Raw genomic sequence first — 23,230 nt, 5'->3', positions numbered from 1 at the left:
TTCTACCAAATTAATTCTTGCCACTTTATACCTTGCAGTAAGTGATCCGTGTGAACTATGCACTACAAAGGTGAAGTTCTCAAGCCCTTTCCAACCGCTGTAAGTACCTTACACCAAAAACTCATTCTAACAATCGCATTTCTCCACAGCAACCTTAATGTAAACAAATGCCCGAATTGCTTTTAATCCAAAAACCAAATCCCATGGCACAACAACCACAATCCCAAATGGCCATGGCCTACCAAGTGACCGCTGCTCAGCCCAAAGGTCTGCAGATAACTAGAAATCTTGTGGTTTGCACGGATAATCCTCTCTGCCATTATTCTTCACTTTGCAGATCGGGGCTGCTATCTCACCTGCTTTCAGCAATCTATCGTTAACATCTTTTTCCTTGGTACAGTCATATCTTCTCTAGAGCTACGATATTTTAACGTAACTGTCTATTCTTCTCAAAGTATTTTCCAATTACTTGGTGCATATTGAAAATATGATCCTGACAGCCCTCTGCTGTCTGAAACCAAACGCTGGTTTTCATCAAATGTACTCTCTACCATTGATCGCACTGTCCCTTCCAAAATGCCAGTGAACACCTTGATGGTATATTGATCAATAAAATACCTCTATAGCTAGAGCAATCCTCCCCGTTTCCTTGCTTATAGATAGGGGCAATCACTGCTTTTGTCCAATCAGAGGTTACCTTACTAACATTCCATGTTGACCTTGTTACTAACTGAAGGCATTATATTTCACCATTTCAGGTCGTCTAATTTCACCTACTCTTCTTGTTTAATGAAAACAGTTTATTTACCATATTCTCCAACACTGCAACCTTAATTTCACTGACACCATTGTCCTTTTCAAGAGCTCTGTTTTTATCAACAGAAAGATTTCCTTTTAAGTTCAGATTTTGAAAATTTTCCTTCTGCTCATCCAGATATTCCCTGGGATCTAGTTCATTTCTTTTTCCCCCTCCCTTTCTAAGATTCTTTATTACTGTCCAGAAAGGTTTTCCCTGGCACTTGACCAAGCCTTTCAGGTTATTACCCAGTTTTTCCCATGACTTCTTGGATTTATAACGTGCTCCAAATTTTTCTACTATTCTACGTGATTCTACGTCTGCTACGCTCGACATGCTGCTACTAACCTCTGTGTGTGTGTGCTCTCTTCGCCCGCCCAGTTCGTACTGTTCCTGCTGTTGCCCTCCCTCCTTTCCTCCCCTACCGCCTCGCTGTGCAATGTGTACCTTCTGCTCTCGTCTTTTCTGGACGTTTCCATCGTAATATAAATAAGGCCTGCTCTGGGCTCGATCGGCGAGTTGGATGAAGAACACGACTTGTGTGGAGGGAGGATTTTCTTTTATTTACGCTAGCGGCTGGTCCGTGTGCAATGTTTCTTTTTAAATGGTGTTTATTGTTCATGATTGAAGCTCAAGGACTGCTGGACGGGTGAGCGAACTTTAAATTTATATTCCCTTGCCATACTTGAATTTATTTTTAAAGTTGCACTTCTTTATTTCATCATGCCGAAACGGCTGCTAATGACTGTTCACGCTAAAAATATTGCTAGTCTGAGCTATTGACAGTGGTGTTTTTCTTGGAACTGCATTACGATCCTTTTTTCAAAATTTGGCTTTCTATTACGTGAATAATTACTGTGATATGAACCATTGGATTCTAAAAAGACTTGGTGAACAAACGCAAGAACAGGACTAATTGTATTCATATTAACGCCTACCTTCTGTTCGAAATTTTCAATTCTATTAATGCTTGTAGGTTCCATCTTTCCTATTTCCTGTTGCCAGCCTAAGGTACTGTTCTTTTGCACGTCCTTCCCTTTTCCCCACGTTCCTGTCCCGGGTTTTTTCTTTTCTTCTACTTTTGCGATTGTACAGTGGCCAAATGCCTTTTTAAATTCTCTTATAATTTTTGTATTAATGGGTAATATCTGTTTACCGTTTTGTAGGATACTCCCAATGAAAACTTGTAAAATTCATCTTGTTTCGAGTCTAGCTGTTTTTTAAATAGCAAATAGTGTTGTTAAATGGTTGTCCCATTTATTTTTTGAAAATTAGAAGTATCTAATCTTTGAAATATTGTTGGTTTTTTTAATTATCTGTTTCACTTTCTTTGGCTTGTAAAAATCCTTCTTGGTGTTTGTGGTAATTTATTATTATGAAAAAACTGTTCCTTCTTTTTCCCTGATTTTTATCACACGCATTTCCATGTCCTTTAATTATCTGTACTTACCTCGGGTCCCTCTGAAAAAATGGACACAGTAAAATGCTTCCCTATGCGCTCTGCTAAAACCCTTCACTTTGAAACTGGAATCTGAGTACTTCTATACGTATGGATTTTTCTGGAGAGCTGTAAATCTTTTTCGTGGCATGCCATACTTGCATAGACTGCTGTTTGTTTATGTTACTGCGTTAGTCGGACTAGTGTCCAAGTTCATGACTTATATTCTTCTATGATCGTGTGTTTTGTTGGTATATCGACTTACCATTTCCACTCTGGTGTATTGCAAGATTATTCTGTGTGTACATACTTACCCAAAATACGACATCATCCCATACCCATACCCAAGCATACCATAATAACGTTACAGATTGAACGATTAATCTCTTTTGCGTGAGCCACTTGATTTCTTAGCCTTAAATCACTGCACATTCATACTTTTTGCATCTTTGGAGTAATCTACAATATGCCGTTGGGGTTGAACTATACAAATTCATTGCCAGCTCAGTTCTGATAAAAAGTGGGCACTCGTCTCCTTTTCCACTGTACTCTTCAGATATTAGAAGTTTAGGATATAGAAAAAAGAATGGGTGGCAAAGATGCTGTAATAGAAACGGCAAGGGAATGCTTAAGACATAACTGTGTGTAAAGATGGGGGAGAAAAACAATGATCAATGATCCAACTCAAACTTAAAAGAAAGGCATATCAGAAACGGCTCTAAACAAGGACGGATGCAGAAAAGATTATGCGAGTATGTGAGCTACAAGGATGAGGGTCCACTTAGATCGATCAATCAATCTACACTGATCTGCATTTACAACTGTTTACCTACTCTTTTCTTGAATAACTGCAAAGAATTACAAAATTTATTGAACATTTCCCTTGGTAAACTATTCCAATCCCTAGCCCCACTTCTGATAAATATTTGCCTCAATCCGTCCTCTTGAATTCCAACTATCTTCATATTGTGATCTTTCCTACTTTTTAAAAACACCCACAAACTTATTCGTCTACTAATGTCATGCCACCCCATCTCTCCACTGTCAGCTCTGAACATACCACTCAGTCACGCAATTCGTCTTTCTCCCATGTCTTTCTAGCCCAAACTTTGGAACATTTTCGTAACTCTACTCTTATCAGAAATCACAGAATAAATAGAGCTGCTTTTCTTTGGGTTTTTCCAGTTCTTGAATCACGTAATTGTGGCGAGATTTCCATACACTGGAGCTATCCTCTAGTTGGGGTCTTACCAGAGACTTATATGCCCTCTCCTTTAAGTCCTTCCTACAACCCCTAAATACCCTCATAACAATGCACAGAGATCTGCACTCTATTTACAATCCCATTTATGTGATTACCCCAATGAAGATCTTTCCTTATATTAGCACCTAGTACTTACAGTGATCCCTGTAGGAACTTTCACCTCATCAACACAGTAATTAATACTGAGAGAACTTTTCCTATATGTCAAACTCTAAACCTGACTTAACCCATTTTATCAACATACCATTGCCTGCTGTCCATCTCAACATTGCCCAGGTCTTTTTGCAGTTGCTCATAATCTTTTAACTTATTTCTTACTCTATACAGTATAACCATCTGCAAAAAGCCTTACCTCTGATTTCAGTTATTTACTCATCATTCATATAAAAATAAATGATTTATATACAAATAAGAAAACAAAGGTCCAATAACACTGCCTTGATAAATTCCCCTATTAACGGTTACAGGATCGGATGTTTCACCTAACTCAATTCTGAGTTCTATTATCTAGAAATATAGCCACCATTTCAGTCAAACTTTTGTCTAGTCCAATTGTACTCATTTTAGCCAGTAGTCTCACATGATCTACGCTGTCTAATGCCTTGGATAGGTCAATCGTGACCGTCCATTTGACCTCCCAAATCAAGGATATCTTACCTGACTTCTTCACTAGATTCAATTTCCTAGCAAGTTCCTTGAATTTCTTCTTGCTTCCATAACCATTTCCGACCATTTCTTTCCAACCTGCACTTCCTTCTTAGTCGCTTTACTTCTGTTATAATATAGTGGGTCTTTACCATTCCTTACCACTTTCAAAGCTACATACTGTTTGCACATTCCTAAACAATTGCTTTAAGCCCATCCCACAGTCAGTTTACATTTTTATTTACTGTTTTCCACTCATCCCAATTAGATTTTTTAAACTCCCTCATGCCTGTCTTATCAGCCATATGGTACTGCTTAATAGTCCTAGTTTAAGACCTTCCCTTCCATCACATTTTTTACGACAAAAACAGCTTTGTGATCACTAATACCATCTACAGTATTACTTCATTTTCTCTACAGAGCTCATCTGGTTTTACCAGCATCATATCCAGAATGTCCTTCCCTCCAGTTGGTTCCATCACTTTCTGATTCAGTTGTCTTTCCCAGACGAACCTATTTATTTGTTGGTCATTTGACGTTATTCACATTACCTTCCCAATTTTGGTAAAGTGAGATTACCTGCTACAATCACGTTCCATTCCGTATCGCTTCCCACATAGCTGATTAATCAAATTTTGAATCAGTGTCTGCATCACCCTTTCTAGGTCTAAACATTCCTAAAATATTAAGTTGCATATTATCTTTAGAGATGAGCCTTATGCCTTAAGATAAAAGGCAACTTGACATTTGTTGTGCTAAAAGCACAGTTCAGCCAGCTGTTGATCGTTTACTGTTGTGTAATGCACTGTACAGTGTTAACCCAGTGGTGGCTTCTTGGTTTTGAACATTCTTAAAAATTTGTAACGGATTAATTAAAATGTGTGCTAATGAAAAGGTTACAACCTTTGAAAAGAGTTTGAAGACAAAAATATTCTTTGGCCACATCCAGGACATAATGAAAATGTTGAGATTAAGCAGCCATGAAACAGGACTAGACTAAGTGCTTGAAACTATAATTTTAAGAACACAAGTGAAAAAGTATATTCCAAAGTATAACCAAATCAAATCACATGAAAAATAGTCTCTGCACCTTAGCAGATAAATACTGTGCTCTCCTGTCACCCATTATCAGTCAAGAAACCTAGAATCTGAAGCACATTTTCATATTAGAAGGTTAGAGTAATAAGGAATGAACAGGTTAGTGAAATCCCTGTATGCTACAAATGATTGACACTTAATGGCATTACTGCTAAAACTGCAAAATTTAAAAAAAAAAGTAAAATTCAAGCTTACCACCACTGGAAATGCAAGGAGAGCACAATACCAGACCTAACAAGTTTCTTTATGATTATTATGATTATGTAACTTAAATTTAAGATAAGCCTACCTACTATTACTCAAAATGCTTCAAAACTTAATTCTGAACCGAAGATATTCCAACAAAAAGAATTACACTTATGGACAGCAGATTCTTTTTACAAACTTAAGAAAAAAGCTAAGCTTGACGGGAAAAAAACAAAAAAAACCACGACCAAAGAAGCAACCACTGTGGACTTTTAAAACAACTTTCCTCACCCGAAGCACAAACAGTGTTTACTATCCAAGGCAGTCTTCTACAAGTTTAATGTAGATGAACTATCAAACTCTGAAGCCATTTTCTACACTTGTGCTCAAATCTGCAGCAAGATGAGGACATTAGGTTTGTTCCATGCTCTGTAATTTCATTTTTAACCATCTCGACTGAAGTACAAGAACTTAAATTTGAGACGTGACTTGTATAGTGGTCAGAACAAAAACTTATTTGCCATTTGCTTTACGTCATACCGACACAGATAGGTCTTATGGCGATGATGGGACAGGAAAGGCCTAGGAATGGGAAGGAAGCAGCCATGGCCTTAAGGTACAGCCCCAGCATTTGCCTGGTGTGAAAATGGAAAACCATGGAAAATCATCTTCAGGGCTGCCAACAGTGGGATTCAAACCCACTATCTCCCGGATACGAGCTCACAGCTGCGAGCCCCTAACCGCAGGACCAACTCGACCGGTGACAACACAACAAAAACTAGGCTATGTTTAGAATGCTCCACTACATTGTACACTATACAGATTAGAAACAAAAATTATATTTCCTATTAGAGGACGTTCTGATTAGGAATGTGACAAGAACTTGCTTTAGTTTTAAAAAATTGTTTTAACGTTCTTCCCAGCGGAATAAATTCTTTCAAAATTCCAGATCTAAACCAACAAAATTTGAAGTCATTTCTAGTGAAAATCAAGGATGATTCAGATCGTGGACCACCTTCCTTTCCCCTCTGTACTTAAAAACGACCCCCTTCAAAACAACCAGTGCAGAAACACAAGATTGCCAATCACCATCCTCTAAATGATCTTGCATCGATGAACCTACAATAGCATGGGGGAAGAAAGAGTTACCAAACTCACAAGAAAAATATCTTATCAAAAGGCTGCTTTTACCTTCCTGAACCAGTATATAATTGACCTACTCAAAAGCAAAGTTTGATTATGTTCATCACTTGAAGAAATGTTCAGTGGGTTTATTTCTTATTTTTATTTACGAACTGCTTTTGTCGCACCGACACAGATAGGTCTTATAGCAACGATGGGATAGGAAAGGGCTAGGAGTAAGAAGGAAGCGACCGTGGCCGAATGTATTGAATAGGTGGACACTGCATTATTCTTTTGTTATCTTCGTCAATACAGAACCTCGAAAGTGAATTTCATCACTTGCAATAGGCCAATGTATATAAGTCAAGTTCTTAATAGATTTGAACTAGCCAGCGTATCTTAATAGGCTTCACTATAAATGACAAGACATTCCTTCTTTTTGCTTAGGTTTTTGCAACATTAGTGAGCTTTTTATGTATTACATGTATAAAAACCCAATATAATGTACATGGACCAGGCAAGTTACTAAAATAACACACTTGGGGTTTTTAAAATTTGATAAAGTTTTTTCATTTTTAAAATTAGAAACTCAAGTTTTTCTGCACCCTCATCCTTCTTCCAACCCCACATGTTTTCTATATACTTATAATTTCCTTGTTGTGGAGATTATCTATACTTATTCGTCTGCAGACAGGTATCACTTTCTCTATCCTAGGCCTACAGATACTTCGTTCACTACAGATCAGATAGTGGTCACCCGGAATATCCACATAATCTTAACAGATTTCCTGAATTCGAAGTTCGTTATGATATAGTCTTGCAGACCTGGTGCCCCTTCCGTCCTGTGTGTAGTGGTGCATAACCTTATGCTTTAATAATTTATTTGTAACTGCTAATCACATACTTTTGCTTTATTTCAAAGAAACTTGCATTGAAAAAATTTGAAAAAATATGGATACTGAAATATCCAAAAAAACTAGTAAAAATAGTTCTTTTACATTTAAAACAAAGTAAAACAATAATATTTATACCAATACTTTTCATTACAATTCAAAAAGGGTCTGAACTGCTGACCACCGTAAAGTAAACTAGGCAAAAAAACAGACAGTGCTCAGTTCTTACAGTCATCCAGATTATCATGAAAGAATAGTTCTATGTATATCGTATGCCCATTTTAGTTAATTATGATGTTTATAAATATGCTGTAGTAGAAACAGCAAGGGAATGCCTAGAAACAACTGTGTGTAAAGATGGGAAAAAGCAAACAAGAGCAGCTTGTAAACTTAAAAAAGAAGGCTTATCAGAAATGGCTCCAAACAAGGGTCAATGCAGACAGGGAATTTTACGTAGATGAAAGAAAAAGCAAAACAAATTGTTGTTGAATCCAAAAAGAAGTCATGGAAAGATTTTGGTAATAACCTGGAAAGGCTAGGTCAAGGAGCAGGGAAACTTTTCAGGACAGTTGTAAAGAATCTTTAGAAAGGAAGGGAAAAGGAAATTAAGTTTTTTGGGTAATTCAGGTGAACTCTTAATAGATCCCACGGAATCACTGGAGAGGTAGATGGAATATTTTGATCATCTCAACGTAAAAGGAAAACTTCCTGGTGGTGTTGCGAACAGCCAAGCTCATGGGGAGGAGAAAAATAATGGTGAAATTACAATTGAGAAAGTGGAAAGGATGGTAAATAAACTACATTTGTCATAAAGCAGCAGGAATAGATTAAATTAGACCTGAAATGGTGAAGTATAGTGGGAAGGCAGGGATGAAATGGCTTCATAGAGTAGTAAGATTAGCATGGAGTGTTGGTAAGGTACCTTCAGATTGGACAAAAGCAGTAATTGCACATATCTATAAGGAAGGAGACAGGAAGGATTGCAACAACTATCTAGTTACCTCATTTATTAGTATACCAGGCAAAGTATTCACTGGCATCTGGGAAGGGAGGGTGCGATCAGTGGTTGAGAAGTTGGATGGAAACCAGTGTGGTTTCAGACCACAGAGGGGCTGTCAGGATCAGATTTTCATTATGTGCCAGGTAACTGAAAAATGCTATGAGAGGAATAGTCAGCTGTGTTTGTTTTGTAGATCTAGAGAAAGCATATGACAGGGTACTGAGGGAAAAGATGTTCGCCATACTGGGGGACTATGGAATTAAAGGTACATTATTAAAATCAATCAATCATTCAAAGGCATTTCTGGTGACAATTGGGCTGCAGTGAGAATTTATAGTAGAATGAGTTCTTGGTTCAGGGTACTTATAGGACTTAGACAAGGCTGTAATCTTTCACCTTTGCTGAAAGGTATTAAGTGGCAGGGAGGGATTCAGTTACGTGGAAACGTAGGAAGCATGGCCTATGCTGACGACTTTGTCTTCATGGTAGATTGTGTTGAAAGCCTGCAGTCTAGTATCTTAGAACTTGAAAATGGTGCAATGAGTATAGTATGAAAATTAGACTAAACTGATGTTAGTAGGGAAGAAATTCAACAGAATCAAGTATCATATTGGTGATACAAAGCTGGAACAGGTAGATAGTTTCAAATATTTAGGTTGTGTGTTCCTCCAGGATGGTAATATAGTAAGCGAGATTGAATCAAGGTGGTGTAAAGCCAATTCAGCGAGCTCGCAGTTGCGATCAACAGTATTCTGTAAGAAGAAAGTCAGTTCCCAGACGAAACTATCTTTACATAGGTCTGTTTACAGACCAACTTTGCTTTACAGGAGCAAAAGCAGGGTGGAATCAGGATTATCTTATTCATAAGCAAGAAGTAACAGACATGAAAGTAGCGTGAATGATTGCTGGTACAAACAGGTGGTAACAATGGCAGGAGGGTACTCTGAGAAGATAAAGGCTAAGTTAGAAATTAAATCAGAGGATAGGTTACCTAGGAAAATAATGAACTCTTATGGAGGGTAAGAGAAGTAGAGGGAGACCAAGACGATGGTTAAACTTAGTTTCTAACAATTTAAAGTTAAGAGGTATAGAACTAAATGAGGCCACAGCACTAGTTGCTAATAGGATTGTGGCGACTTTTAGTAAATTCACAGGCTTGCAGACTGAACGCTGAAAGGCATAACTGTCTATAATGATAATGTATGTATGTATGTATGTATAAATATATTTAAAAGGAAAACTGGTGGAATGCAACACATGGTAGACCAGTTTAACTGGTTAAATTGAATATTCCAACTCATGACTGCAACTGCTTCACAGCACATTTCTACTGCTTGAGAGAAGTAGTTGTGGCAGATTTTGCATTTTTTTGAAAACCACTGGTTATGTTATAGGCTTTATGTTCCACAAAGTACTTTTATGGTTTTTGGAGATACCGAGGTACTGTAATTTAGTTCTGCAGGAGTTCTTTAACATTCCAGTAAATCTACAGACATGAGGCAGACATATGAGCATCTTCAAATACCACCGGTCTGAGCCAGGATCGAATCTGCCAAGTTGGGGTCAGAAGGCCAGCACCTCAACTGCTTGAGCCACTAAGCCCAGCAAAACCACTGGTAAGTATTTGTTCAAAATGACTGCTTTGAAATCTTGATTTTAAAATAAAGGGTTCTTGTAAATTTTTATCACCTATCGAGGATCTAAAATTAGCTGTTTTAGTCACCTGACTGAATAATCGCTCTCTTTGAGTACTTGTGTGGAACTGTGAGAACACTCAGCATAACATGAGCTAATTGGTCATCTTAAGATGCCGTTGCCATCCCTTAACTTTTCAAATGATGACCACAGGAAGTCCAGTCTTGTTTCTTTCAGGATTTCCACAGGCAGATCATCTATATAAAATTCATAGAAATGGGATTGCAGTTCATTCATGGCATGCTCTAACTTAATCAGTAAAGCTGGGTACTTCGTGAAGTATTTCAATGCAGAAAATGATGGCTGGGAAATAAAATAAATTTGTGCAACTTAACCTTTGCCAACATTTCACTTTCCAGAGGGAACTTGTGTATGATAAAACTGCAAGCAGTCTTGAAATATTTCCTAACTGATGAATAGAGTGCAGATTTCCATGCACTATCAAATCTCAAAATATGCATGCATTCATGCCCTATCAAATGACTGAACATGCACAATGAACTGGAAAATATGCACAATCAAAATTCAGTTCAACATTGTTATATTTTCACTTTTGAAACACTGTACAACTAATTTCTCCATGTTTTGTTCATTAGGTTGATTAGGTGTCAATATGGAAATCTCAAAATTTATACCTTGTGGAACTATGACCCAGCTTCCGTGCCAGCGGAATTAACCAGCGATTGTTAAAATTCACGACACTGCCAGGAATGGAACCCGGAACCCCTGTGACCAAAGGCCATCATGCCAACCATTTGGCCATGGAGCCAGACACTTAAATGAAGTAACTACACTTACCCATTTATTCATCAAATTTTTGTTCATTTCATTCATTCCTTCATTAGCATGTGTATTGACGTAGTAGTAGTAGTGCAAGTCTGTTGGATCTACTCGACAAGAGCTCATGGCAAGCTACAAAACAATACGAGTGAATGCCCCTAATGCTTTTGTAGGTAGAGAATTTCATGACCTGGACCCAGAGATGACAGCAGTTTTATACACAACTGTGGTTTATGGGTATGGCAAGAGAGAAGCCAGATCTTTTACTGTGGTCATGATAAGACAAAAGGTAAGAAAAAGGTGAAGAAAGTGACAAATATAAGTTCTGGACCACTGGTATTATCAGTGTCTACTCCATCTGAAAGAGAGAAAATGCTGCAACTTCAGAGGGAGACAGCAGTAGTACAGTGCCATGAAGTCAACAATTAGTAACGAAACTCTTCAATCGCAGATAAAACCATCATGAATTAAATTAAATAGTAATACAGCAACTCTAATAGTAGCTGTGACCTGGCACAATTTAAATAGATTTCCGTGTACTACTGTGAAAGATTAGGCCTTTCGTGTAGGGACTCTCGTTACACTGACTGGTAATGGAGTGACAAGGAACGTCCGCCAAATACTTCAGCAAGAGAAATGCTGCGCAAGGTGTTTGCACCAACATCACCAGTACAGTAAGCTTTATAGCGGCCTACACTACATGCACTAGCTATGCATCTTTGTAGGTGTGTTAGTTACCAACGGATGAGCCCTAAATTGGCACAATGTGGCGAAACTCTGGCAACCAAGAAAATTGAACAAGGTATGTTGTACCTGTTGAAACATTCTTATTATGAATGAGTTCATACACTTAAAAAGTTGTTGTGAAATCTTCAGTGTGCACAAATAACCACTTGTCAAGACATTTCTATGTTTAAATAGCCAGGAGTTTGTTAACAGGATTAGGCAATAACTGATATTCATTTTAAGTATTAATTATTGTATATGTTCATTGTAATATTCAACTGAAGATGACCCAAATAGGGTCTAAACATGTTTAGACTTGATGTGAATTTTAAGTTTCAAATTTACATTGTACTGTACGGTAATGTATTGAATAGGAGCATAGCATGTGTAACTAATTATTGAAGTAATTAGGTGTCAATATGGAAATCTCAAAATTTATACCTTGTGGAACCATGACCAAATGAAAAGCATTACTATGCTATTTGTAAGATGCAATGCCCAAGATTTGCTAGCAAACAAATCGCTGTTGCTGGAGTCATTTTCGTCTGGTCCAGTACTACAGTCTGAATCACTGTCGCTCGCCACTAATTCTAATGATCGGCTGTTCTTGTACATCATCCAGCAAAGCATAGTTCTCCCAGCCAATAGTTTGTGATTTACAGTACCTCCATACTCCTAAGTCGTCTTTCTCTAATCTGCTGTTACACTGGTAAATGCTTCCCTGGTAATGTTTTCTATGCAAGTACATTACATTTTTCTCAGCAACTTCTTTTTGTACTACTCCAGATGTATTCTATTGGATTTAAGTCTTAGTGATATGGGAAAAACTTAACAGTATGCTCAGCAGATTTTAAAAGCTTTTCCACAACAAATGTTGGTAGATTTCTTTTGCCATACAATATGAAGTAATGTGCACTTTCTGGCATCTTGTGGGAAATCTTACTTTGAGACAGTCAAGCCTTCATTTTCCCACCTTTTTTCTCTTTTTACTCCTTGAAGTGGGTGGTTCATTTATTTTCTGGCTGTGATGAGGTGTGTTGTCCATAATAATAGCAGCAGCCTCAGGAATGTTCTCCAGCAGTTGGATCTGGAGTCATTTCATGAAGTTCTGACTATTCATCTCCTCATGATAGTCCCCTGATTTTGTCTAACATTAACATTAACAGTGTCCCAGGAACAAAAACCTTCCACAACGCCACCTTTGCCCAGCACTAGTCATCCTGCCAATGCTCTGATGGTGTAAGTCTGGTGGATGAAAGTTTTGTTGAGATATGACTTGTCTTATGTTTTCTCCTAATCTGTCATTTGTCTGCAGAATGCTTAGGTAATGAAATTACCTTTAATGATGTCATTTTGTTCCGACATTTTGAAAATCTACAACCAATCAAATTCAATGTTGGCCGACGATGCTCCTTGCTTCCCCTATATTAACTGCTATTTTGCACCACTGCACACAAGTTTAATGAAGTCTGAACTACCGTACTTCCTTCAGGGTATAAAGTTCCTGTATTTTTCTCTGAATAACACACTTCCTCGTGTCATTCAGTACAATGAGCTTAACACTTCGCTTTTTACCTGGGGTGCTTAATTTTATTCTGCTCTCCTATACCACTAAACTCCTTTTTGATTTTCTTTACAAAGCTTGCCACCTTGCTGGCTACCTCTGCAGCTTTCTTATTGCTTGTAAAACTGGTAAGCTAAACTGATTGCTCTCTTTCTCTGAATTGCAGAAATCTATAACATTTGCCATTATTTCTCTCCCTTGATTATGAACTACTTTATTCTTGCCAGTAAGACTGGGCATTGATAAACAGTTCCTATAAAAGGTCACCAGAGAAACACTCTTGCGCTGCTGTCACATTCGATTTTCACACCGAACAAGGCTAGCAAGCAGGAGATAGTGTGGTGCATACGAATTAACACTGGAAAAGTATTCCCATGTGTGCACCAGGGCCGTTCATTGTTGCCAGACTGTCTTCTTAACACAGAATGCACAGCAGACGAGCTACAGTTCGCCTTGAACTTTACTCTGAACGCTTATATTAGAATGCAAATAACTTATCTGTCAGCACTGTGTGAAACTAACTCCTATTGGTTGGTGCTGCACAGTGGTGTGGAAAAGACCCCCCCATCATGGGAACAAATAACAGTGGATCAAGTATAACACAAAAGGTTAAGGGACAAAGGGAGAGTTTCACATATTTTACAAGTCCTCAGCACTAAAGTTTCTATTTAAGGCACTACAGAGATCTAACAGTGTCAGCACAGTCACAGCCTGTTGATCAACTGCACTTCTGATATCAATGGTAACTCAATGCCGTGTCCTTTTCTGAAGCCAGACAAAGATGGATTAGGAGGGAAAGCTTGGTAAGGTATTCAGTAATTTGTGTGAAGTACATATTCAAGAACTGACATCTGAAGGAGAATCTAACTTTCAAGTTGTTGGATGGGTCTAACCAATATGTCTTTCTTAACAACTGCAAACACTGCATTTGCCAGGCAATAAACATAAAATATTGGCAGAACTGCTCTCAATATATCTAATCAGAAAATAGGAATGTCGTGTGTCTCATTGGATTTATTTAAGTATTTTACATATTTATCTTAATTCACATCAAAGAATTGCTCTTGCAGATAAGGGTGGTGAATTTTGAAGGAAATATCCTCTAGCGGTATGCTTTGCAAGTATTGCTCTATGGTTTTACCTGTACTTTCATATGCAATTTACTCTATTTTTGTCATTTATTTTTCATCATTTTCTGACTGCTCATTCTGCTTCTCAGAATCCTAAATCATCTGAGTCAAGCATCTATATTGTCTGTACATTTTGTAAACTAGCCATAGCAGATCTTAACTCTGATACTATGAAGAGCATGTAATTCTTACAAGTTTCTTTTGTGCATGCTTGTCAAATACTGTATTTCCAGAACCAGTATACTATCCCATGGCAAGTTATATGGCACAGTTTTAGTCCATATATACTAGGTCTCTTATTGTAATAGTACGGTTTGTACTCTAGTCCTGGGACAGGAATTACTTTAAGCTATTTTGTGACAAGTCAACCTCTAAGTACAACTTGTGTAGTCTGTGTAATGAATGCAATTCATAGCGCTGAGGGGCAAAAGTGTCATGTTTGTGCTGAGAAATATATTCATTAGGTTGTTCAATTCACTAATCTGCTTTAAAGGTCTCAGTCTCCGACTAAAACATTATTGTGCGCCGAGATAAGATTTGCTAATGCCACTCAGAATCTGTCTTATTTCAGGTGGCTTGTGTACAATCCCTATTAATATACTTCTATAGCAGTCTATAATTCAACGAATTAAATTCTGGTCGCAGTAGTATAAGAGGTAAGAAGTGCAAATATTGCATTTTAGGTGATTTCTGAAAAAATACAAATCCATGAACAATGTCAATACTGTCTGTGTAATATTAAATATCCATCAAGGTTAGCTGCTGCTGATGTCAAGTCTATGCATTCAGCTTTCACAAATTCCAATAATATGCTCACTGTTGACTTCCAGATGGACTAGTTAAGACTGCCCATGTAGGTGGCAACAAACTACCACAGATGGCTCCTCCGCTGCTCTTTTAACAACAGTCCCGTTGAAGATAGTAGGGGCGAAAGAAAAGGGGAAGGCAAGGGTTGTGGGGAGGAATGTATGTATATGGCACAAGGGTTTTCTAGTTAAAGATCTGGAACTAAGCTGTAGGAAATAAAATTTAGGTAAGTAAAATGAGCTTACATGAACAACCTGGCGAGTAGACCAATTGGCCGACTGCAGAAACTGTTTCGACGTTGTCTACGGTTAAACAATGCCTAAGTATGGCTGCTGCATTGCAGAGACATTTATCACTTAGACACTGTCTGAAACTGATGTTCAACCGGCCATGTTTAAACACTGCCAAGAACACTGTTTAACCTCAAATGAGAGGAGTGAATCACAATCTGAAGTTATGTACTATCAAACCTGTAATTTGTATTATGCTGGGACGATTCCAGGAAGAAAGGTTAGTCCGATGGCCTCTCTGTGGGTCGCCCGGTGCAAAATCACAGCAATTCATTTGACATGTACGGGGAGGTAGAGCTTAACATCTTAAGACTAACAAAGCGACAGTCCAGTAACTGTCGACTTCAATACAATTCTTGGCAACTGATATATTTTATCATACATGGGATAATTTCCATGGAATTATAGGTCACTTCGACTATATACTTGTCATAATTACTTGTCCCAATAGAGGGCTGTCACATCAACCGGGAGTGATTCACTTAAATTTACTGCCAAGTAAACACAAAGAAAACTAAAAAGTAGGTTGTATATGGTTTTTATATGGTTGTCTCACTAATTCATATAAGGTTTCAGCAACTATGTGATAGGAAATGGCAAGTTGTGGTGATTACTGTTAAAAGAGGAGGACTGCAGAAGAGCTGTGGCCATAATAACAGCCCTAGTATTTGCCTGGTGTAAAAATAGGGAAACTATGGAAAACAATCTTCAGGGCTGCCGATTATGCGGTTCGAACCTACGATCTCCAGAATGCAAGCTACATCTGTATGTCCCATACAACAGATTACTATTGTTTCACCGGGCGAGTTGGCCGTGTGGTTAGAGGCGCGCGACTGTGAGCTTGCATCCGGGAGATAGTGGGTTCGAATCCCACTGTCTGCAGCCCTTAAGATGGTTTTCTGTGGTTTCCCAATTTCAGAAAAGGCAAATGCTGGGGCTGTACCTTAAGGCCACGGCCGCTTTCTTTTAACTCCTGGGCCTTTCCTATCCCATCGTCGCCATAAGACCTATCTGTGTTGGTGCGACGTAAAGCCACTAGCAAGTAAAAAAAAGATTGTTTCATCTTCCCTTCGTCGAAGCTATTTACGAGTAGATTACACTCACCGTAACACTATAATCAACTCTACACTTCCCCGTACGGTGGCGTGTCTAGTGTCTAATACTGTATTTACGTGAATCACCGCATATTTTAAAAAAAATTGGGCACGAAATTGGGGTGCGGGTTTTATTTGTGTCAAAGTTGGCATTTTTTTAAAAATGAGCCTTCCTAAAGTTAGGGTGCGGGGATTATTCGCGTAAATACGGTATTATGAGATTTAACTTCCACCGAAAGCAATATTCTTATCTGTGGGCAAGTCATACTCATGCTTAGCCATATTTGTGTAATGTGTAAGACAAACAGCTGACTGGCATTCGATGTGTGCACCGACGAATCTCATTGATTGCGACAAGCAAGTTGCATGAAAGATTTTCAAACCAATATTGAAACTGTAAACGATATCTAGTTAAAAACCGGCTGAATATTGTTTATGCAATGGAAGACTGCTTGATTTAGAAGTAGTTTAGGTAGACGTTGTCTAAGGCTTAAAACTAGTCATCGTTTCTGCAATCGGCCCAATGACTTTCACAAGCACGCATAAATTTTTCTTGAAGTTCACGAGTTCATCTTATTCCCTGTAATCACCTTGAACTGCACTATCATGCATATTTAAATTTTAACTACCATCTTCCCTTAAAACACAGATGTGCCTGTCAAGAGCTGCATTTCTGTGGTCCTCAGATATCCCTTTCCTAATTGAAGATATTTTTCCTCACTTTTGAGGAGCTTGTTTTGCATAGCACACACACAATTGCAATTGTGGTACCGAAGGAACTTAAATGATTAGTCTTGCCATGTGACCACCTCGGCAGATTTTCAATTTCAGCAGCCTAGTGTTGGTAATCACGAGGCCGTAACATCTGATAACCTCTATTCATTCCCGTTCCTCTTATGCCCCTATTCCTCACCAGGATCTGAAGTTCCTAGTCTATCTCCACAACCTATCAATGAAAGCTGCTGGAACAAGATTTTTTTAAAATTAAATTTCCTCTTGTGTGTACTCAACCTACATATGCTTGCCCATTAAACCAATCTCTCCATACAATTCCTATCCATATAGGATTTAACAATTATTGCTTTAGAAGGAATTGAAGATCCTTCACTTAAAATTTCTCATTCAGGTTACGGGCAGAAAGAATTGCTAGTTGCCATTCGAAGGATTTTTGTGCATCCCAGCAACTGTTCTTTGGGTTTTGACAAGTATATTTACTACATCATATTGACATCTTCCTTGATCTTTCTAGTAAGTAAATAATAATAATAATAATAATAATAATAATAATAATAATAATAATAATAATAATAATAATCATAATCATATGGCCTCAGCTACCGTGTGCAGACATTTCAATTTGACGCCATCTGGCTGTCTGCTCGTCAATTTCGACGTTCCGTTTTACTCTAGGTCCACTAGATGGCAGACCGAGTAAACCGAAACTCTCTTGGGCGTCTATGGCTGAGATTTAATTAATTTTGTCGGGTAAACACCAAATGTGTCACCAGAGATCTTTCACATGCCGACATCGTACGACATGGAGTGTCGAATGGACTTTTTTCCGCCCTTCAAAAATCCCGACTACCTCTGCCGGATTCTATAAAAACTTTTGCTTTTACCTTTCCCCAAATTTGAATAATCTATGTTCATCTGCTGATTTCAGAAACATGTTTCTTTCAAACATACATTAATTTCTACAGATTTTTTTTTTCTCTCTCATCCTAGACATTTACTCATGGTGAAGTAACCTTAAATAGGCTATGTTTTAATTTTAAAAGTAGCCATTTCTACTCTAAATTTAATTCCATAAATATTTACATTTACCTGCTAGCAATTCAAAGACATGTGCTAAAGGTAAAAATCCCAGAAAGACATCATTGTCATAGATAGTGACTGCATCCGAAAAAGCTTTCAGAGTAGCCATCATATTCCTATGTGTTATTAACACTCCTTTGGGTACTCCTGTTGAACCACTGGTATACATAATGATAGCTATATCTTGTGGACCAGGAGGAACGGCAACTGGAACAGAATATAGTATATAAGCTAAGCAACACACACACATGCACAAAAGAAAAGCACAGGACTTAAATCATACTTCGAGACCACATACCTTTATTGGAACTTGCACCTTTCTTTACAATTTCTGCAAACGGAATAATCTTAATACCTTCCGGAAAATCTGTAGTATCTGCTTTCTTTAGTTGGTCTTCCATATAAATTAAAGTTTTAACTGCTCGTGTCATACCTAGAATCTTCTTGAATTTTGGTAGCAAGTCGTGAGTTGTTATGACCGTTGTAACTTCCGTTTCATTAATACCATGGGCAATTGCTTCATCTCCAAGAGTTGCATATATGGTTACAACTGAGGAAGGAAAAAAAAAAAACACTATTTCACATGACTGAATGAATACGAAGAATGAAAGATCTGAGTAAGTAATCCAATAGTTTGTGAGAAAAATTACATCTAAGTTTCTTCTCCTAGTGGTTTAATGTCTATAACAACAATAATAACAATAATAATAGCACCACAGGTACAACCGCTCCGTGCATTTAAAGCGAGCGCCTTTTAGAAGCCATCTGTACCTTGTACTTCAAACTGTGTATTGGAAGAAGTTTGAACGTTTATCGTCAGATGTGTACTGTCTACTTGGTGGGAAGATGAACAATTAATTTTCAAAGAAATTTGTAATTTCAAGGTTTTCAGAACTGAAATGTTCTAAATTCTCCTTTTGTGTTCTTCGGTTACTAGCACTGCTATCCCTTCCTCCTAAATTTTCGACCAATCAGGAATTTTGTACATTCATTTAATCAACCAATAGAATTTATGGATGTGTAAAGGGCTTCAGTCCAGAGAATTTTGGAATCTTCCTCTCTGCTATAAAAGCCGGGACCTTTTGGGCAATGTCTTTCGATTGCTCCAGTCAAGTTTTTAGTGTGTGTTGGTAGAGGAGGCAGGGAGGCTAGCCTTGTTGATCTCTGGAAGGCTCACAAGCTCAAGGTAATGGCAGACATCTTAATCATGTAATAGTCTCAGAAAGCTAACTTGAGAGGAAGGTTACAAAATTTTTTCGATATAAATTTCAATCTTTCCATGTGAATTTTAAAAATTAGTCTAAGGACTTTATTCCAATTTAGGGAATAAAGAGTGTGAACCCTCTTAATTCCTGTTCAACTTGGTATTTTGTTAACTTATAATTTCCCTCTTCCTTTCGTAATTTAAAATTTTCTCTCCATTTAGTCACCTCCGTAGTATAGGCTTAGCCTCTAACTTCGGACCATAAGCCCACATAGGGTTTTAAGAATTTTCAAGTGAACTTCAAAGGGGTGCAAGTGTTCACCTCCTAGCATTTTGGTTTAAGGCCAACATATTAAATCTTTTCTTTTTTCACTAAGGCCAGGTAGAATGGGCACTTATTGCCTCTTAATATTTACCTATTCTTATTTAAATGTATGCCTTTGCTGGGGAGATGTAGTGTTTACAGTGCACTATGTCTTCTGGTATGGGCTATATCAAATTTGTTACACTTTCATTGACCTGTCTCAGTCTCCTCCTTGGCTTTGACAATATGAAAGTGACTGAGGTATGAGTGATGTAATACCATTGCTTATGCAGCCAGTCCCTGTTATGAATGGTGTGAAAATATCGCTCATAAGGTCGGTTGGTGCATGCATTTCAGTGGGCTTGGCAGACTGATAAACAGCAATGGCTAGCTTGGTGAGGAAAGCAAATGGAAACTCATTTACCTAGTACGCCTCTTCAGTGATGCCTAGGCTATTTATGACAGCTGTTGGCGGAGCCGCAGAGGATCAAACCAGCCTTCGGGCTGAATACCCAACATACACATTTAAATGCAACTTATACCGCCGAGCGAATAAGACAGTGAAAACCGATTGTATTTGACCTAATGTAAAAGTTAAATTGTGCCTTGGAGAGGCTTGAATCTTAAGTTTAGGAGAGTATTCTAATTGTGTGGAGTAAAGAATCATTGAAGCTTTGTAAATTTTGGAGTCCAGTCTCGTAACTTGTAACTGATTGGAGCAGTAGTGCTCTTTATAACAATAACGTTTGAGCTACCTAGCTCATCTCTTTAAAAATCACTAGGTTTATTGAATCTAGGTTTTAAGTGACTTTTATAAGAGCTGAAGAGCCCCCCTTCTGTCTAACCATTGTTTAACGAAGCTTAAAATTTGAAAGGAAAAAAAAAAAAAAAAATTCAGATTTTAGAGTTTTAAATTAAGATTTGGTCGTTCTTTTCTCTGTCCACTCATTCATGCCCGCACCTTCTTACACCTTTGTGCTCCACGGTATTTCTATGTCAATAATAATATAAAAAATGGCACACAGGCTCCAGAGGACTAGAGCAGGTCTTTCAAGTTTATGCCTATGAGCAACGTGGGCTTTGCCAGGATGGGATCCTACCTAGGCTGAAAACTAATGTTGAAGCTGGCACTAACTCCAGTCCCCAAGCCAGATGAAATAATCAATTCGGGTAAAATTCCAAAGTCAACCAGAAATCAAATCTATGATCCTTTGGACCAAGGGCCAGCATGCTGACCAGTTAGCCACAAAAGGATTTTGGTGATTGAAGGAGGAGAAATGGCTAGAATTGTGAAGAAAGCAGCGATCGCCTTAACCCTTATGCTGCACATTGACTTTTACAAAAGAGAAAGGCAAAAATGAGAATTTTCAAGTCAGGTCTTTAATATGCTATGCATGTTTCAGCAAGATATAGAAACTTGCTAGAATAAAGTAATGACCATTATTGGACATTAAAAATGCTTATGGTCAACTATAGATGGGACTGTATTTTAATTTATTTTCTATTTATTATACAGAGAAGAACAATATCTGAAGAACAATGACCTCAGGCTCTGTTGTAACAGGGCAGCAGATTAGAATATTATGATTATATATAATATTTTAAACACACACTGACCTACAGTAAATAGAGTACATTCACATGCGTTGTTCTTTGCTACTCTTCCCCTATCTGAGATTTTTAATATCATTCCAGCTTCCAAGTTCTGTGTCCCATGTGGCCACATATTAGGAAACATCCAGTACACGAACAGGCATGAAAATGAGCTAGAGAACAAGTTTTACAGCAACCTTCAACTTAAATGTGTTAGAATATGCTACACGAAATGAGTGAATAAGAAATGCAGCCATGTACAATTTGTTATTGTCATAAACTGAGAGAGACAAAAAGTAAGAAATTCTTAATAGTTATATTAAAATATTTAATAAACGCATCTGCATTAGAACTACACATTTCACATAGTTGCAACACTACATTGCAATACTGCAGCACAACCTTTAACTCCACGTGGTGCTGTGCGGTGATGGCACAGCACCTGGTCGTCACCAGACAGCTGTGGTAATGCAGGAGGGGGGCAGATATAAAAGTGTTTAAATGTGCTAATATAACTTTTTGCATAAATAAAGTAGATATTTAAATTACTATTGTGTGTGTATTTAAATCATCAATATCATCAATTTACAGTTCCCGTTTCCCAAGTAATGTTGGCCTCTTCCATTCTGTCGTATTGAGATGTTCTGTTAATGACATCCTCCAATGTCCTTACCAGATTTGTAATGTCAATCTTCATGGTGTCCATCCAATGGGTTCTTTGTCTTCCCACCATCTTGTTTTCCTGCCACATGTCTCCAAGTTAACAAGCTGTTCTTGTTCACTCCATCCTTATTGCATGCCCAAACCACCTCAATCTGAACGTGCTGATCTGATTAAACAATATTGTCGCAATCCCAACTTCCTTTCTAACAACGTCCAGTTTAGTTTTTTGAATTTTGGACCTCAGAAACTTAATCTCAGATGCCTGTAACCGTGAGTCCTTTGTGAGGTGCAGGTTTCGATACCATAGGTTAAGATTGGTACGAAGTACTGATTGAAAAATCACCAGCTTTGATTTTGTTGGTACTTTGGGATCCTAGAGGAATGTTTGTACTTGCTGGTAAAAGTGGGAGCTCTTCTGCACTATTTGCCACTAGTGGCAAGTGTATCAAGATATTACATTACCAAGGTATTGAAAGTTTTCCACACTTTCTAGTGGGTGGTTTCCTAGCATGATGTCCGCTGGTTGTCCCTCTCTTACTCTTACTGGTATTACAATATAGGAAATATGCAGGCTTAATAGCCAATTAAACTCTAGCTAGTGACCTGACAATGTGCTACCAAAATACTGTTTTTCTAATTCAGAGTATAAACTGACAACGAACAAAAGAACCCTCGGCTAGTTCGATTCGCACAGCTCACGAACTCCTCCCGATCTTACCCGATAATACGAGATCAAGGAAAAGCATCAGCTGGGCTGCTTGTCAAGTAGTCAAACAATGTAGCTACAGTCAGGCTCATCAAGTGAGGTTATTCTGTTAACTTGTCAAGAAAGAAGCCATATTTTTCAGTGTCTATTTATTAAATGTAATAAACTTTCCAGTCTGTCACGAAACATGTTATTCTTTGTATATAATATGCGATTTACAGGTATGCTTATAGTGTTTTAATTTGCATTTGAAATTTTAGTGTGTCTGAGACTATGAAGTTTTTACATGAGGTTATTCTTTTGTTTCTTTTGTTTATGCTGGAAACTCAATGCGACTAGAGAAGGAAAGTGAAGTGAGCGAGTTAAATGGAAGTATCAAAAATGGCTTTCACGGCTGCAGATCTTACAATCACAGGA

The 23,230-nt window shown here is 37.9% G+C and overlaps 1 protein-coding gene across 7 annotated transcripts in view; it reads right to left on the bottom strand.

Moving 5' to 3' along the window:
• Acsl (Acyl-CoA synthetase long-chain) overlaps positions 1 to 23,230 on the bottom strand; it is a 273,218-nt gene that overhangs the window by 45,224 nt on the left and 204,764 nt on the right. For all 7 annotated transcript variants that reach the window (XM_067151294.2, XM_067151296.2, XM_067151293.2 and 4 more), the window contains 2 exons: positions 18,642 to 18,893; positions 18,353 to 18,550 (listed from right to left, as the gene is read on the bottom strand). In XM_067151294.2, coding sequence (XP_067007395.2) covers positions 18,353 to 18,550; positions 18,642 to 18,893 — 450 coding nt within the window. The remainder of the gene's footprint in view (positions 1 to 18,352; positions 18,551 to 18,641; positions 18,894 to 23,230) is intronic.

This window comes from Anabrus simplex, chromosome 7 (assembly GCF_040414725.1).
Source record: "Anabrus simplex isolate iqAnaSimp1 chromosome 7, ASM4041472v1, whole genome shotgun sequence".
NCBI classification, from domain to species: domain Eukaryota; kingdom Metazoa; phylum Arthropoda; class Insecta; order Orthoptera; family Tettigoniidae; genus Anabrus; species Anabrus simplex.
The sequence above is the reverse complement of the archived record's forward strand: the minus strand, read 5'-3'. Positions and strand labels throughout refer to the sequence as shown.